The 18,151-nt window shown below is 43.2% G+C and overlaps 1 protein-coding gene across 2 annotated transcripts; it reads right to left on the bottom strand.

The window, feature by feature from the left end:
• Positions 1–1,757: 1,757 nt before the first annotated feature.
• On the bottom strand, positions 1,758–18,151 carry LOC123743142 (nucleotide-binding oligomerization domain-containing protein 1). Of its 2 annotated transcripts, none has more exons than XM_045718615.1 (6): positions 17,788–18,151; positions 17,505–17,648; positions 2,821–2,904; positions 2,625–2,708; positions 2,398–2,481; positions 1,758–2,190 (listed from the first exon to the last, which is right to left on the bottom strand). In XM_045718615.1, exons 2-6 carry the CDS (start codon positions 17,534–17,536, stop codon positions 2,118–2,120), a joined length of 357 nt encoding a protein of 118 aa, XP_045574571.1. In that variant the 5' UTR covers positions 17,537–17,648; positions 17,788–18,151; the 3' UTR covers positions 1,758–2,117. The 2 variants fall into 2 exon arrangements, with proteins under 2 accessions (XP_045574571.1, XP_045574572.1); XM_045718616.1 differs by having other exon boundaries at positions 17,505–17,645; positions 17,788–18,149.

Raw genomic sequence — 18,151 nt, 5'->3', positions numbered from 1 at the left:
ATTGCTCATAGGTAACTATAAAGTTACACTTCACTTTAAATAGCTAAATCCTGTGAAAGACCTAGTGACAACCTTGTACTTACCCAGATATTATAGATGTACTCTGTGGTGTATTAATGTGTTTATTTTCTCACAAAATATTTATTTTATTAGAATCTGGGATGGCAACCCGTATGGTAGACCTTGGTCAGTGAGGCTGACATATATCTAAGCTGTTATTGTAAACTCAACCAAGTTAACCCAGATGGTACACTTTTTCGGTGCAAGTACAAGCAACAATACTGAGTGGAGATTTTGAAGAGTGCATATTCACAGTAAGGTCATTCGAGTTTATTGAGCCTCCAACCTTTGTAATCTCGGTCGCCCAGCGCATCTGTCCATAAGAGACTACAACCTTGTGACATTTATTACTGAATCAGATGCAGCTGAGAATTTAGTGGAAACTTGCACCTATCAAGTGCACATGCACCTAGCCTACAGTGCATTCAGAAAGTATTCAGACCCCTTCCCTTTTTCCACATTTTGTTACATTACAGCCTTATTCTAAAACATTTAAATATTTTTTCCATCTCATCAAGCTACACACAATACTGCATAATGACAAAGTGATTTACATAAGTATTCAGACCCTTTGCTATGAGACTCGAAATTGAGCTCAGGTGCATCCTGTTTCCATTGATATTCCTTCAGATGTTTCTACAACTTGATTGGAGTCCACCTGTGGTAAATGAAATTGATTGGACATGATTTGGAAAGGCACACACCTGTCTATATAAGGTCCCACAGTTGACAGTGCATTTCAGAGCAAAAACCAAGCCATGGTGTTGAAGGAATTGTCCGTAGAGCTCAGAGACAGGATTGTGTCGAGACAAAGTTCTGGGGAAGGGTACCAAAAAAAATCTGCAGCATTGAAGGTCCCCAAGAACCCAGTGACCACCATCATTCTTAAATGGAAAAAGTTTGGAACCACCAAGACTCTTCCTAGACCTGGCTGCCCGGGCAAACTGAGCAATCGGGGGAGAAGGGCCTTGGTCAGGGAGGTGACCAAGAACCCGATGGTCATTTTGACAGAGCACCAGATCTCTGTGGAGATGGGAGAACCTTCTAGAAGGACAACCTTTAGGTTAGAGTGGCCAGACAGAAGCCACTCCCCAGTAAAAAGGCACATGACAGCCCGCTTGGAGTTTGCCTAAAGGCACCTAAAGGACTCTCAGACCATGAGAAACAAGATTCTCTGGTCTGATGAAAGCAAGATTGAACTCTTTGGCCTGAATGCCAAGCGTCATGTCTGGAGGAAACCTTGCACCATCCCTACAGTGAAGCATGGTAGTGGCAGCATCATTCTGTGGGGATGTTTTCCAGCAGCAGGGACTCTGAGACTATTCAGAATCGAGGGAAAGATAAACGGAGCAAAGTACAGCGAGATCCTTGATGAAAACCTGCTCCAGAGCCCTTGGGACCTCAGACTGGGGCGAATGTTCACCTTCCAACAGGACAACGACCCTAAGCACACAGCCAAGACAATGCAGGAGGGGCTTTGGGACAAGTCTCTGAATGTCCTTGAGTGGCCCAGCCAGGGCCCGGACTTGAACCCGATCTAATATCTCTGGAGAGACCTGAAAATAGCTGTGCAGTGACGCTCCCCATCCAACCTGACAGAGCTTGAAAGGATCTGCAGAGAAGAATGGGAGAATCTCCCCAAATACAGGTGTGCCAAGCTTGTAATGTCATTCCCAAGAAGACTCGAGGCTGTAATCGCTGCCAAAGGTGTTTCAACAAAGTACTGAGTACATTTTCTAAAAACCTGTTTTTGCTTTATCATTATGGGGTATTATTTGAAGATTTGTATAAAAAACAATTGAATCAGTTTTAGAATAAGGCTGTGAAGTAACAAAATGTGGAAAAAGTCAAGGGGTCTGAATACTTTCCGAATGCACTGTACATATACAGTATGTAAAAATATTTCCTATGTAGTATGCGCAAAACAAACAAAGACTCTCTAAGTTTCGGTAACAGATGTGACCAATGTACATGCGCACACACACACACACACACACACACACACACACACACACACACACACACACACACACACGCTTCAGCTCAGTTCTGTCTCCTCAGTGGAAGCGTAGCCTTCCCTCAGCCTCAAACAGCTTCTCTTCCTCTTCAGAAAGACAGTTTCCTTTCAAACTGTGGGTGAGTGATGACAGAGCACATGATAATCAGGAACCAGTAATGTATTCAAAGACCAACAGCCATTACAAAGTGAAAATGGTGAAAGATGTGTTGAAATAAAAATGTATCTAAGGAATATATCAAATACTATTATTAACCTGGTTAAAAAAATAGAGGAATGTGCCTTTAAGCAAGCATGAGTGTGATGTTGCATATACTCACCTGATTTCTTTGATTGATGTGTTGTGGGAGAGAGCCTCTGACAGCTGTCTGATTCCACCAACTGCCAGCTGATTATTGATTAACCTGTGCAGAGTGGCACAAAGGGATCACTAGGTTAACCGGCTAACTTTTATTAACATTCAGAAATAACTTTTGTTCACTTTCTGTTTAATTCTGAAGCTAAACTTTATTATTGGTTGTTGGGAGTGTGTTGAGACTGGCCTTACCAGAGGTGAGATAGACCCGTGTTGGATCTGATCAGTTCTGCCATGTCTGGTGCTACATCATCTGACAACTCATTTTGCACCAACCTACAACAAGACAACACACATTTAAACTGTACTGTACTCCAAGACACAGATACACATTTTCAAGTCTTGTGAACATGAGACAGGCATAAATGGAGGTTAATTCAAGTCATACCAGAAAATTCGGAGCATTTTATTGTCTTTCAGTGCTTTGGCCAAGCTCCGCCCACCTTCTGAAGTGAGGCCATTGGCTGAGAGACTGAGGGAGAGAAGGGCAGAGTGACATAGTGTAAAACAGATATTGTAGTTTCTCTGTGTATCTAAAAGTAAGAGAGTTCAATAACCCATACTGTATAGCTGATTATACAACAGGTGAGTCAATCTTGAATGCTGATTGGTTAAAACCTGCATTCCAGCCATTGTCTATTCTACAAGTTACCACCAGCTAAATCTATCAAGTTAAAATGCCTACTTACTCTGTTCCATCTGACTGCGCAATCCACTGTCTCATCAGCCCAGCCAGGCAATATATAAACTTGATCTCCACTATAAAAAGCATCTAGACATTATCTCACATTTCTGTCAGACTAACATTTAGTTTTCAACAACAGAGATTTGTAAAAACATTGCTGTCTGTCTCTCCAACATTTGCAACATTGTTTCAATATTCAAATTCGATCTCCAGCTGTCCCATAGTAATGAATATGTCGGGAGTCTAAATCATGAAATCATGAATCAGCATAATTTTTATGGATATATACAAAGAACTATCAATAAAAAAACAGGTAAAAAGAAACGAAGTGCAGCTAGTTTGCAGTCTTTCCAGCTTCAGTTTGATGTGATTGTGTTAGCTGTGTTTTTGGCTAGCTCCTCTGAACCACAGTGTCCTGACGAGTGAGCACATTTTCTATGCCAGGCGAAATCGTTCCTCATTAGCTCATTGTTATGGATGTATCCAAATACATGTCACTAGAAAACAGATTAAACAAATGCAAATGCAGCTACTTTGTTGTTATTCTGGCTGCATTGTTTGACTTGACAGTAAGTTAGCCATAGTTGGCTAGCTAGCAAGCAAGGGATAAGAACTTTGCCAGCTAGTATGACAATGGAACATTTAGGACGAACTACCAGGTCGCGTCCATAGATACAGAACAAAAAGACTGAACGACTGGGTCGCGTCTCTAGCAACTGAACCGATAGAACAAACAACCAGCCGGCTTGGGTAGCAACCCTAGATTTGTGTCGGGACTATATCTTGTGGAAGGATGAAATAGTATGAATAAATTCATCAAAATAACGTGTTTAATGAAAATGTCAACCATTATTTGAATATGTTGGTAACCCGTTGTATAAAAGTGATAATGCCCTCGAAGCCAGTGTTTAGAGGATATATTCGCACGGTTTGCCGGCCCATGACTTCGTCTCTGGCCTAACAACACCCGTGCCAATATATCCTCCAAACACCGGCTTTTCGAGCATCATCACTTAAGTGTCCGTTAGTAAAATGATACACCAATGGGTATACAGCCTCATTACTGACATCAACTGTCATGAACCACAGCTGTGGGATAACAGTGCCACTAGCTAGGTTTCCATCCAATTGGTGCCAGATTTTCATGTGAATATTCTAAAAAGAAAATATGTACATTTCCACCACTTGTTGCAGATAAAAATCAGTGCATGGTGACATAGTGCACACAAAATGTTATTTTTCGCTTAAGTTTTCATGTACCAAAAAAACAAAACATCTACCGATCACAAAAAGTGTTGCGTTAAATAGTAAATGTGCCCACTCTGGCAAGTGCACTCTAGCCAACAGCTCTCAGATACAGTGAGGGTAGGCTAGTCTACATGATGAGATTATTAGGGATATTGTTATTTGTCAAACGGCAGTCAAGCATTGATCATCATGTTACCAGAATAAGACATTCAATATTTATTGGAAAGGAGCATCTAGCTCATCACTGTTCACTTTCAGCACCCTGTGAAGTTAATCAAACTTACAGTATTTCATCTGTAGCCTAGTACACTGCATAGTTTCCCAAGTCGTAGTGGGAGGACAACATACCATATCAAAGCACGACTCCAAATTACTTCGGGTGATGGTTATTATATCAATATTTGTGCATAAAGGCATTTTCACCACCATTTCTTGCATAATTAATTTTACAGACACAAAAAGATCCCACCATGTCCAATGAACAAATTATGTCTCTGCATTTATAAAATTGTACCAAAACATCCTGTTTCCATCACAGCTGTCATGATTTTTTTTAACAGTTGTCACCCTGATCTGTTTCACCTGTCCTTGTGCTTGTCTCCACCCCCTCCAGGTGTCACCCATCTTCCCCACTTATCCTCTGGGTATTTCTACCTGTGTTTTCTGTCTGTATGTGCCAGTTCGTCTTGTTTGTCAAGCTTACCAGCGTTTGTCCTGTCAGCTCCTGTCCTCTCTCAGCCTCACTTTTTCCCGTCCTCCTGGATTACTGAACTCTGCCTGTCCCTGACCCATAGCCTGCTTGCCATCCTGTACCTTTGCTCCTACTCTGGATTATCAACCCCTGCCTGCCTTGACCTGTCGTTTGCCTGCCCCTGTTGTTACAATAAACATTGTTACTTCACACAGTCTGCACTTGGGTCTTACATTGATACCTGATAGTACGAACTGGCCATGACTGACCCAGCAGATTTGGACCAGCTCCACAATACGGAGCCACCATTGGTAGGCACGAGGAGTTTCTTCATGGTCTGATGAAGGGTTCCAGGCTGTGGCCGAATGTCACGACCTAGCCTTGGACGCATTGCGAGAGCAATTCTGTGGGTTGCCTACTAGGCAGCCTATCACGACGGTAACCTCCCAGCCCCTCTGTAACCCGTCTAGTAGCAGCGCCGTCACCCCGGTTTCCCAGGAACCCGCTTACCTCCCCCGGAGCGCTACGAGGGAGATTTCAGAACCTGCTGGGCTTTTCTCTCCCAGTGCTCCCTCGTTTTCGAGCTGCAGCCTTCGTCGTTCCCCTCGGACCGCTCGAAGATAGCATACATTATTACGCTGATGTCCGAGAGGGTACTCGCCTGGGCCACAGCGGTGTGGGAGCAACAATCCGCTGTCTGCCTCAGTCTGGAGGTATTTGTGGCAGAGGTGAGAAAAGTTTGAGGCTCTGGTGTCCGGTAGAGAGGCTGCCCGGCAGGACACCCTCAGTGTGGCAGACTATGCGGTGGAGTTCCGCACGCTAGCAGCGAAGGGTACCTGGAACCCGGAAGCGAGAACTACCGACGGATCTCAACTCACTCATCACTTTAACCATCTGGTCCGATGGTCGGCTACGGGAGCGTAGGAGGGAGAAGAGGTCCGATTGCGGTCCCAATCGCTCACTCAGGGATCCCACCTTGCAGCTGATAAACTCTGGAAGACCCCGGCATCTATGTCTTAAATATAATTGTTCTTCTCCCCTTACTCGCCCCCCTCTCCATGCCACCCTGTTGTGGGCGATCAGTCCAAGTCTCTCCAGGTGCTCATCGACTCGGGGGTCAATGTGAGTCTCATGGACGTTACCCTGGCGTCCGAGCTGGGCATCCCCACTCAACCGATCTCCATTCCCATGGGTGTTAGAGTGCTGGATGGGCACTCTATAGGCCAGGTCAACCACCAGAACACACCCGTCAACCTATGAGTGTCGGGGAACCACAGCGAGACTATCCAATTCCTGCTGTTTGAGTCTGCAGGTTCCCGTGTTATTGGGATTCTCCTGGTTCCAGCGACACAATCCCTCCATTGACTGGGCTACTGGTGCCATCGTTGGCTGGAGCCCTTCCTGCCACACTCATTGCCTGAAGTCAGTGCTGCCTGCCCAGGGACGTCTTCCTGGGGGCTTGGAAATTGCCCCGGACCTCTCCGCCAGCTCCACAGAGTACCAGGACCTCCGGAAGGGGTTCAGTAAGGCCCGGGCCACTTCGCTTCCACAGCACCGACCGGTATTTAAGAAGGTCAAGCCTGAGGTGCTGGCACGCCGCTATAGTACCTCGGCTACACCCCAAAAGCCGAGACCTTTCCCCCCCGCTCCAAGATCATTAGCCCCTCTGCTGTCTGTCCTCTGTTGTCCCGTACCCTCCGTATTTTTCCTTCCTTTTCTTTATCTAGTGTCAAAACCATGTCTGACTGCCCCTTGTCTTCTGTTTCTAGGCCCATCCCTCCCATCCCAGGGGTACTGTCACGCCCTGATATGTTTCACCTGTCCTTGTGCTTGTCTCCACCCCCCCAGGTGTCGCCCATCTTCCCCACTTATCTTCTGGGTATTTATACCTGTGTTTTCTGTCAGTCTGTGCCAGTTCGTCTTGTTTGTCAAGCTTACCTCTCTTTTTCTTGTCCTCCTGGTTTTTGACCCTTGCCTGTCCTGACCCTGTTCCCGTCCACCTACATTTCACATGCTGTTGTGCAAATGGAATAGACAACAGGTGGAAATTATAGGCAATTAGCAAGACACCCCCAATAAAGGAGTGGTTCTGCAGGTGGGGACCATAGACCACTTCTCAGTTCCTATGCTTCCTGGCTGATGTTTTGGTCACTTTTGAATGCTGGCGGTGCTTTCACTCTAGTGGTAGCATGAGACGGAGTCTACAACCCACACAAGTGGCTCAGGTAGTGCAGCTCATCCAGGATGGCACATCAATGCGAGCTGTGGCAAGAAGGTTTGCTGTGTCTGTCAGCGTAGTGTCCAGAGCATGGAGGCGCTACCAGGAGACAGGCCAGTACATCAGGAGACGTAGAGGAGGCCGTAGGAGGGCAACAACCCAGCAGCAGGACCGCTACCTCCACCTTTGTGCAAGGAGGAGCAGGAGGAGCACTGCCAGAGCCCTGCAAAATGACCTCCAGCAGGCCACAAATGTGCATGTGTCTGCTCAAACGGCCAGAAACAGACTCCATGAGGGTGGTATAAGGGCCCGACGTCCACAGGTGGGGGTTGTGCTTACAGCCCAACACTGTGCAGGACGTTTGGCATTTGCCAGAGAACACCAAGATTGGCAAATTCGCCACTGGCGCCCTGTGCTCTTCACAGATGAAAGCAGGTTCACACTGAGCACGTGACAGACGTGACAGAGTCTGGAGACGCCGTGGAGAACGTTCTGCTGCCTGCAACATCCTCCAGCATGACTGGTTTGGCGGTGGGTCAGTCATGGTGTGGGGTGGCAATTCTTTGGGGGGCCGCACAGCCCTCCATGTGCTCTCCAGAGGTAGCCTGACTGCCATTAGGTACCGAGATGAGATCCTCAGACCCCTTGTGAGACCATGTGCTGGTGCGGTGTGCCCTGGGTTCCTCCTAATGCAAGACAATGCTAGACCTCATGTGGCTGGAGTGTGTCAGCAGTTCCTGCAAGAGGAAGGCATTGATGCTATGGACTGGCCCGCCCGTTCCCCAGACATGAATCCAATTGAGCACATCTGGGACATCATGTCTCGCTCCATCCACCAACGCCACGTTGCACCACAGACTGTCCAGGAGTTGGCGGATGCTTTAGTCCAGGTCTGGGAGGAGATCCCTCAGGAGACCATCCGCCACCTCATCAGGAGCATGCCCAGGCGTTGTAGGGAGGTCATACAGGCACGTGGAGGCCCCACACACACTACTGAGCCTAATTTTGACTTGTTTTAAGGACATTACATCAAAGTTGGATCAGCCTGTAGTGTGGTTTTCCACTTTAATTTTGAGTGTGACTCCAAATCCAGACCTCCATGGGTTGATAAATTGGATTTCCATTGATTATTTTTGTGTGATTTTGTTGTCAACACATTCAACTATGTAAAGAAGAAAGTATTTAATAAGATTATTTATTTCATTCAGATCTAGGATGTGTTGTTTAAGTAAGTGTTCCCTTTATTTTTTGGAGCAGTATATATATTGATTGCAATTATTCCCGAATGAGTGAGCGTTCATGTGCAAAGGTTTAGCATTTCAATTATTATAATTATCAACTGTGTAGTGTCTTTTGTCTTTCCCGCCCTTCTCGGTCCCTTTGTCTACCAAGCCACCATACCGTTTTAGCCCACTAGGACACATCCCCTATCATTTCCTTGTAACCATACCTATTGTTTGTTTGTTTGTTATGCATTTCTGTGATTATTTAGTTAGTTAGTAAATAAATGATTAAGACAATTGGTGTATGGATGATTCATAGCAAAGACTGGGTTCGTGCAGATAACCAGCAATTTACGACGTTTGGAATGAGACTAACATGAGGTAAAGAATAATTAATTAATCAGAAGACTAATTGATCAGATATTAAAATATCTGAAAGGTTATATTTGATAAAATAAGTCTTCACTTTAATGATGCCGAAGACACGACATTGTTCTTATGGGCGCTCTCCTAAACCGCTGTGGAAAAACTTGGGAACCACAGCTCTCGATTAAAACAATCTCCTATTGGTTATTAAACTTTTGAAAATAGTGTACAAAGGGATATTAACCAAACGTTTGTTTAGGACTGTTAGAAGAATGATCTAGTCTTGTCTCAAACAATTGTCTGAAGAGAGAAAAAACACTGAACACTGTACTGGCTCATTATCGGGTCTTTCCATGAGGAAGTGAAACCCAAAACAGCCTTGGATGCTTGTAATTTCGCCTCGGATTGTGTAACTGCGCTTTTGGCATGCTGCATTATCTCCTCTCCACAGCAGGAGCAAAGCATAATAATAAACACATTATACAGGACCAGCTCTAGCCTTTTGGGGGCCCTAAGCGAGATTTGTTTGGGGGACCCCGAGCCGACGGCAAACATTTTTAGGGGCCTGCTCTTCACTGTGGAGAGAAATGTACGTTTTAAGGTTACTACAAGCTCCACTCCATTGATTTACGTGCTTGCGTGCACGTGGGCGGAGTGGGACTTTTGGAGTAGTTGACTCCTTTTGGTAAAATGATATCCTCACTGGTTCCACTCCCATTCACAAGGGGGCAATAGAAAAGTATTTTATTTTTGTATTTTCATTTTGTGAAAACATAAAAAGTTTCCTTCCATTGCCAGCTGGTGGCCTGGCCAGCTGGCTTTAGCCTGGCTAAAAACATAGAAAGCTAGCTAGCCTTTTTAGCTTCCCATATCTCCGTGTGAAATAATTTGATTTATAATGACAAAATATGCCCGGCAAATGTTCTTATATTTGCCAGTGTAACCTAAAACATTATCCCAGTTTGAAATGCTGCTTGTGTATTCATTCCCATATCACCTAAAAATAGAACCACATGTTTTGGTTAGGGAGAAAAAAGTACATATCTCGCAGCAGTTTTTACCAGTAGCCTGGAATCAGTAGTTATTATTTCTAATCAAAATACATTTTGGGGGGAATTCAAATAAGGCTACACTATTGTTTGGTTTACTGTTTGAACAGTCACTGAGAATATATTTGCTTATCAATGCAAAATAGGCTACTTTGATGCATAGCCTATTAATAGTCTATATATAAGATCAAGGAACCAAGCAAGCGTCATTGCCTACACAACACTACCTCCATTGCTCCGGTCAGTATTCGGCCTGCCCCAGTATCTGTGCATTAGAGACCTCCCTAACTCCCAGGAAGCTCTGATTCAAACTCCCATTCGCCAGCTCTGCAAGCGTTACAATATCAAAATACTTTTGTTACTCACTAAATATGGAGTTTCGCTGAGCAACTATCTCCATTTACTATCATTACGGACAGTATGTATTTCCTAAAAATATCTAAATAAACATTTACAAGCAACCGAAAAGGAAATCCTCTTCGGCACCTCCATTGTATTGAGCTGTTGTAGACTTCCGACCTATGACATTAATGTGTGATGTATGGTGCCTTCATACCCCTTGACTTATTTCACATTTTGTTGTGTTACAGCCTGAAATCAAAATGGATTACTTTTTTTTCTCACCCTGATCTGTTTCACCTGTCTTTGTGCTTGTCTCCACCCCCCTCCAGGTGTCGCCCATCTTCCCATTATCCCCTATGTATTTATACCTGTGTTCTCTGTTTGTCTGTTGCCAGTTCGTCTTGTCAGGTCTTACCAGCGTTCTTACCCACTTTTCTGTTGCTCGAGTTCTGTTTCCTAGTTTTTCCCGGTTCTGACCATTCTGCCTGCCCTGACCCCGAGCCTGCCTGCCTGCCGTCCTGTACCTGCCTAACCTTGACCTGATCACGAACCTCTGCCTGCCCTCGACCTGCCCTTTGCCTGTCCTGTGTTTCTAATAAATTATCTGAGAACTGTACTATCCACCTCCCGTGTCTGCATCTGTTTTTTTCAATTTTTTGCAAATTTATTGAAAATGAAATATTTAATTTAAATAAGTATTCACACCCCCTAGTAAATTTTTTGTAGAAGAACTTTTGGCATCGATTAAGCTGTTGTCCTTCTGGGTAAGTCTCTAAGAACATTCCACACCTGAATTGTCCAACATTTACCCATTTACTCTTTTCAAAATTCTTCAAGCTAGATTTTCAAGTAGATTTAAGTCAAAACCGTAACTTGACCACTCAGGAACATTCACTGTCTTCTTGTTAAGCAACTCCAGTGTAGATTTGACCTTATGTTTTAGGTTATTGTCCTGCTGAAAGGTCAATTCATCTCCCAGTGCCTGGTGGAAAGCTGGCTGAACCAGGTTTTCCTCTAGAATTTTGCCTGGGCTTAGCTCCATTCCATTACTTTTTGTGTCCTGAAAAAATCCCCAGTCCTTAACGATTACAAGCATACCCATAACATGATGCAGCCACCACTATTCTTGAAAATATGGAAAGTGGTACTCAGTAATGTGTTGTATTGTATTTGCCCCAAACCAAACACTTTGTATTCAGGACAAAAAGTTAAATGCTTTGCCACATTTTTTGCAGTATTACTTTAGTACCTAGTTGCAAAATATGATGCATGTTTTGGAATATTTTTTTATTCTGTACAGGCTTCCTTCGTTTTACTATCATTTAGGTTAGTATTGTGGAGTAACTGCAATGTTGTTGATCTATCCTCAATTTCCTACTATCATAGCCAGTAAACTCTGCAACTGTTTTAAAGTCACCATTGGCCTCATGGTGAAATCCCTGAGCAGTTTCCTTCCTCTCTGGCAACTGAGTTAGGAAGGACGCCTGTATCTTTGTAGTACACCATCCAAAGTGTAATTAATAACGTGACCATGCTCAAAGGGATACTCAATGTCTGCTTTTTTTTTTACCAATCTACCAATAGGTGCCCTTAAACCTACCTGGTCTTTGTGGTTGAATCTGTTCGAAAATCACTGCTTGACTGAGGGACCTTACAATTATCTCTATGTGGGGTACAAAGATGAGGTTGTTATTCAAAAATCATGTTAAACACTATTATTGCACAGAGTCACTCCATGCAATTTATGTGACTTGTTGACCAAATGTTTACTCCTGAACTTATTTAGGCTTGCCTTAACAAAGGGGTTGAATACAGTACATTTGTAAAGTATTCAGAACCCTTGACTTTTCCCTCATTTTGTTACGTTACACCCTTATTCTAAAATAGATTAATTAAAACATTTTCCTCATCAATCTACACACAATACCCCATAATGACAAAGCAAAAACAGATTTTTTTTTATGTCTTTTCAAATTGTGGTATCCCAGGAGATCTACCCCGGGGGATGGTAATAGAGGGGAGGTACGTGAGACGACGTTGGCTCCCTCTGCTGGGAATACAGGAGCTGGGCACCTCGACACGGACAGCTCTAAGTGGAGGTAATTAGGGGAAAGTGCCAACCAGCCGTGGAGGCCAAATAAAAGGAGCACTGTGGCACATCGCGAGAGAGAACGGGGAGAGACCGAAAAAAAAGTAGAGAAGAAGGACCGAGCCAAACTTAAGGGATTTTCTTTGCTATGTTTATTTTCTGTCTTAGTAAAGTTGTTTTTGCGGACTAAAACCTCCCTGTCTCTGTATCAATCTCTGCACGCTCAACCCAACACCCCACAGTTTACCACAAAATGTATACATTTTTAAAAAGTTAAATATGACATTTACATAAGTATTCAGACCCTTTACTCAGTACTTTGTTGAAACACCTTTGGCAGTGATTACAGCCTTGAGTCTTCTTGGGTATGACGCTACAAGCTCGGCACGCCTGTATTTGGGGAGTTTCTCCCATTCTTCTCTGCAGATCCTTTCAAGTTCTGTCAGGTTGGATGGGAAGCGTAGCTGCCCACCTATTTTCATGCCTCTCCAGAGATGTTTGATTGGATTCAAGTCCGGGCTCTGGCTGAGCCACTCAAGGACATTCAGAGACTTGTCCTGAAGCCACTCCTGCATTGTCTTGGCTGTGTGCTTAGGGTCGTTGTCCTGTTGGAAGGTGAACCGTCGCCTCAGTCCTGAGCGCTCTGGAGCAGGTTTTCATCAAGGATCTCTCTGTACTTTGCTCTGTTCGTCTTTCCCTCAATCCTGACTAGTCTCCCAGTCCCTACCGCTGAAAAACATCCCCACAGCATGATACTGCCACCACCATGCTTCACCATAGGGATGGTGCCAGGTTTCCTCCAGACGTGACGCTTGGCATCCAGGCCAAAGAATTCTTGGAGACCTTCAATGCTGCAGACATTTTTTGGTACCCTTCCCCAGATCTGTGCCTCGACACAATCTTTTCTCGGAACTCTATGGACAATTCATTCGACTTCATGCCTTGGTTTTTGCTCTGACATGTACTGTCAACTGCGGGACCTTATATAAACAGTTGAGTTCATTCCAAATCATGTCCAATCAATTGAATTTACCACAGGTGGACTCCAATCAAGTTGTAGAAACATCTCAAGGATGATCAATGGAAACAGGATGCACCTGAGCTCAATTTCGAGTCTCATAGCAAAGGCTCTGAATACGTATGTAAATAAAGTATCTGTTTTTTTTGTAATACAAGATGAGCCTGTAATAAACCTGTTTTCGAATTGTCATTATGGGGTATTGTGTGTAGATTAATGAGGAAAAAAATGTAATTGTTATCCATTTTAGAATAAAGCTGTAACAAAATGTGGGAAAAGGGAAGGGGTCCGAATACTTTCCGAATGCACTATACTTATTCACTCAAGACATTTCAGCTTTACATTTTTTAGAAATTATTAAAAATAAAAATAAAACATAATTCCACTTTCTCATTATGGGGTATTGTGTCTAGCTAGGCCAGTGACCAAACAAATCTAAATTTTATAATTCTTAATTCAGGCTGTAACACAAAATTTAGAAAAAGTCAATGGGTGTGAATACTTTCTGAAGGCTAAATATGAAGTTTTTGGGTTAATTGTAGATTTTTATTTAGATCTTTTTTGGAAGTACATACCGGCCCTAACGGGAGTAAATGAAGATATATGGAGTTTTGCTTAGCAGCTATGATGAAAAACAAACGTATTTTGACATTATAACGCTTGCTGGGGCATATTCATCCATGAATACAAGTTTAGATGGCTGGCTAGACTAAGTACTGTACGAATTGTAATGGGAAATGTTTTTTGTATGTGTCCACATAACTGAGTGTGTGACTAACCTTGTGAAACTGTTTGAAACTGTCCTATTATAATCTCCTGTTCTTCTGTGTTGCAAACCAGCTTGCGCCTATGTCCTTGTATAGATAAAAGGAGATCTGAAAGTCACGCTCAAGAACAGGAAATACGTTATTTACAATAGTATTCAGACCCTTTGCTATGAGACTCAAAATTGAGCTCAGGTGCATCCTGTTTCCATTGAACATCCATGAGATATTTCTACAACTCGATTGGATTCCACCTGTGGTAAATTAAATTGATTGGACATCATTTGGAAAGGCACACAACTGTCTATATGAGGTCCCACAGTTGACAGAGCATGTCAGAGCAAAAACAAAGCCATGAAGTTGAAGGAATTGTCCGTAGAGCACCGAGACAAAATTCTGCAGCAATTAAGATCCCCAAGAACACAGTGGCCTCCATTCTTAAATGGAAGAAGATTGGAACCACCAAGACTCTTCCTAGAGCTGGCCGCCCGGCCAAACTGAGAAATCGGGGACGAAGGGCCTTGGTCAGGGAGCTGACCAAGAACCCTCTGGTCACTCTGACAGAGCTCTAGAGTTCCTCTGTGGAGATGGGATAACCTTCCAGGAGGACAACAATCTCTGCAGCACTCCACTCCACCAATCAGGCCTTTATGGTAGAGTGGCAAGACAGAACTACTCCTCAGTAAAATACACATGACAGCCCACTTGGAGTTTGTCAAAGGCACCTAAAAGACTTTCAGACCATGAGAAACAAAATTCTCTGGTCTGATGAAACGAAGATTGAACTCTTTGGCCTTAATGCCAAGCGTCATGTCTGGAGGAAACCTGGCACCATCCCTACGGTGAAGCATGGTGCTGCATCATGCTGTGGGGATGTTTTTCAGCGCCAAGGAAAGGGAGACTAGTCAGGATCGAGGAAAGATGAACTGAGCAAAGTACAGAGTTCCTTGATGAAAAACTGTTCCAGAGCGCTCATTACCTCAGACTGGGGCGAAGGTTCACCTTCCAACAGGACAATGACCCTAAGCACACAGCCAAGACAACGCAGGAGTGGCTTCGGTTCAAGTCTCTGAATGTCTTTGAGTGGCCCAGCCAGAGCCCAGACTTGAACCCGATCGAACATCTCTGGAGAGACCTGAAAAAAGCTGTGCAGCGACACTCCCCATCCAACCTGACAGAGCTTGAAAGGAGCTGCAAAGAAAATTGGGAAGAACCAAAGGTGTTTCAACAAAGTACTGAGTAAAGGGTCTGAATACTTATGTAAATTTAAGATTTCATTAAATTTTTTACATTTGCAAAAAATTCTAAACCTTTTTTGCTTTGTCATTATGGGGTACTGTGTGTAGATTGATGAGGGAGAAAAAACAATTTAATCCATTTCAGAATAAGACTAACGTAACAAAATGAGGAAAAGGTCAAGGGGTCTGAATACTTTCTGAATGCACTGTATGTCTGGAACATTATACCCAATCAATCAAGGATGTGTGTATGAGTGTCTGTGTGTGTGTCTCACGCTTCCCAAGCAAAATAGAGACATTTTGGTGAAACAAAATGCTATGGCAGACATTGTCATTCATTTTTCCTTTATTTGGTATCACATATAAAATGACTGGCTCACATTTTACACAGAACATTGGGGAATATATACCAGTGTGCCACGTAGTTTTTTTTATTTACTCTAATGCATTTTTACTTATGCTGATTATGTTGCACAAGAGAACAACAGGGACAATTGAACTTAGACAACGGAGTCTTATGTCAATTTCCCTCTAAAGTTGTTACATTAAGTGATTTTTCTTTCATCTTCTTTCCTCTGGTACCATCTACAAGCTTTTTCCTTTATCAGCAGGTTTCGACGCGGTGATGTCATCTAAAATGGATGGATCGCTTTAACCGTCGGTTTCCACTGCCTCCAGCTTCTTAATGTAATCCAGAGGTAAGCCGTTTTGTTTTGCTCCAAGACAAAACAACCTGTAGCATAAAGTTAGTTGTTTTTGTTAATAACACATGTCCCATGGGTATTTGCATACATCTGTACTTCTGTATTGGGTTTTGACATTTTGCTATTAAATACAACACAGTTTTTACACCTGTAGTCATTGCTCATGCATTTGGATATGGCCAATGGAGGCATCCTTCAAACTGGCTATCAAAACTATCATTATAAGTGTATGATTAAGCTGCTTTATTGCAAAAGACAGACATATAGCGTACCTGTTTGTATGGAGGCGAAGTCTGGTGAACTGTGAAGTTGTTCATCTGGTAGGTTCGACACAGGACCTCTCCCTCGTCTGTGTTAATAGTAACGTCTCCCCCTTTTTCCTCCAAACATAACGATGATCATTATGGCCAAACAGTTCTATTTTTGTTTCATCAGACCAGAGGACATTTCTCCAAAAAGTACAATATTTGTCCCCATGTGCAGTTGCAAACCGTAGTCCAGCTTTTTTTATGGCGGTTTTGGAGCAGTGGCTTTTTCCTTGCTGAGCGACCTTTCAGGGTATGTTGATATAGGACTCGTTTTACTGTGGATATAGATACTTTTGTACCGGTTTCCTCCAGCATCTTCACAAGGTCCTTTGCTGTTGTTCTGGGATTGATTTGCACTTTTTGCACCAATGTTCATTCATCTCTAGGAGACAGAACGCGTCTCCTTCCTGAGCGGTATGACAGCTATGTGGTTCCCATGGTGTTTATACTTGCGTACTATTGTTTGTACAGATGAACATGGTACCTTCAGGCGTTTGGAAATTGCTCCCAAGGATGAACCAGACTTGTGGAGGTCTACAATTGTTTTTCTGAAGTCTTGGCTGATTTGTTTTGATTTTCCCATGATGTCAAGCAAAGAGGCACTGAGTTTCAAGGTAGACCTTGAAATACATCCACTGGTACACCTCCAATTGACTCAAGTTCTGTCAATTAGCCTATCAGAAGCTTCTAAATCCATGACATCATTTTCTGGAATTTTCCAAGCTATTTAAAGGCACAGTCAACTTAGTGTATGTAAACTTCTGACCCATTGGAATTGTGATATAGTGAAATAATCAGTCTGTAAACAATTGATGGAAAAATGACTTGTCATGCAAAAAGTAGATGTCCTAACCATCTTGCCAAAACTATAGTTTGACATATCGACATAATTGTATCACTTTTTCCACTGGAACCAGAATTCTATTAGGACCTTCTTGAGGGAAGAGAACTAGGAGAACCAGGGGCTTATTTCCATGGATTCAGCCTTCAGGACAAATATGTACATTTGGAATGTCCCACTGTAGGTCCTGGGACATAATTTTTGCAACAATTCCTATTCATGGCTGTTCAACTTCACAAACCACACCCCATAGTTATAGGCCTATAACACTGTAAATGAGCCACCCACCTGTCTAAACTGATGAGGTTGTCCTTGTCCATCTTCCAGACCACATCTCCCTTGGACTCTTCTATAGTAGCAACAATACCATGCCAAGAGTTGGTGTTGTTGAACTCTTTCTTCCAGTGTCCAAATTTAAATCACATGATCCTGCTAAGTAGAATATTAAAAAGCATATACAGTAACTTCAGAATCACATGTACGTAGCCTAATCACAATTATTTGTTAAAGCATTTCTAACAGCTTAATTAATAGCTTGCACACGTATTATGGCAAATGAAAACCAACCTACAATGCTTGGTGCCAACTTCTCAACATCTTCACAACAAAACATACGCACTGAAGTCTAACTTCAAACTGCCCGTTGTAACAAAAACCGAGGATGGATTATTCAGCTGCAGTCTTTCCTTCAGCAGATTACTGCCATAAACGAAATACATAAAGTAGTCAGACACCGATGTGTTTGAAACACTCGTTCCATTATTTTCAGCGGTGGCAGGAACCGCTTTTGACGCAATTTGTTGATGGAACAGTGCAAGTAAAATCGTGTAAGTAAGGTATGACATGGTCTATCCGCTTTGTGACGGTGAGTATGTGTTAACCAGTTGAAAATGTTGTCTTTTTATTACTTGCTGTCTCTAGAGAAAGGGCTCGCC

This window comes from Salmo salar, chromosome ssa05 (genome assembly GCF_905237065.1).
Source record: "Salmo salar chromosome ssa05, Ssal_v3.1, whole genome shotgun sequence".
Taxonomy (NCBI): domain Eukaryota; kingdom Metazoa; phylum Chordata; class Actinopteri; order Salmoniformes; family Salmonidae; genus Salmo; species Salmo salar.
Note: the sequence above shows the minus strand (reverse complement) of the source record. Positions and strands in the feature narration are given on the sequence as shown.

Bases quoted from the DNA above. Each gene is read 5' to 3' on its own strand.
- LOC123743142 (XM_045718615.1), bottom strand. From the start codon at position 17,536: ATGGACAAGGACAACCTCATCAGTTTAGACAG. The intron at 2,709-2,820 runs GTATGACTTGAA...GTCTTGTTGTAG, and splicing joins AAAATGCTCCGAATTTTCTG to GTTGGTGCAAAATGAGTTGT. The intron at 2,482-2,624 runs GTAAGGCCAGTC...CACTCTGCACAG, and splicing joins ACGGGTCTATCTCACCTCTG to GTTAATCAATAATCAGCTGG.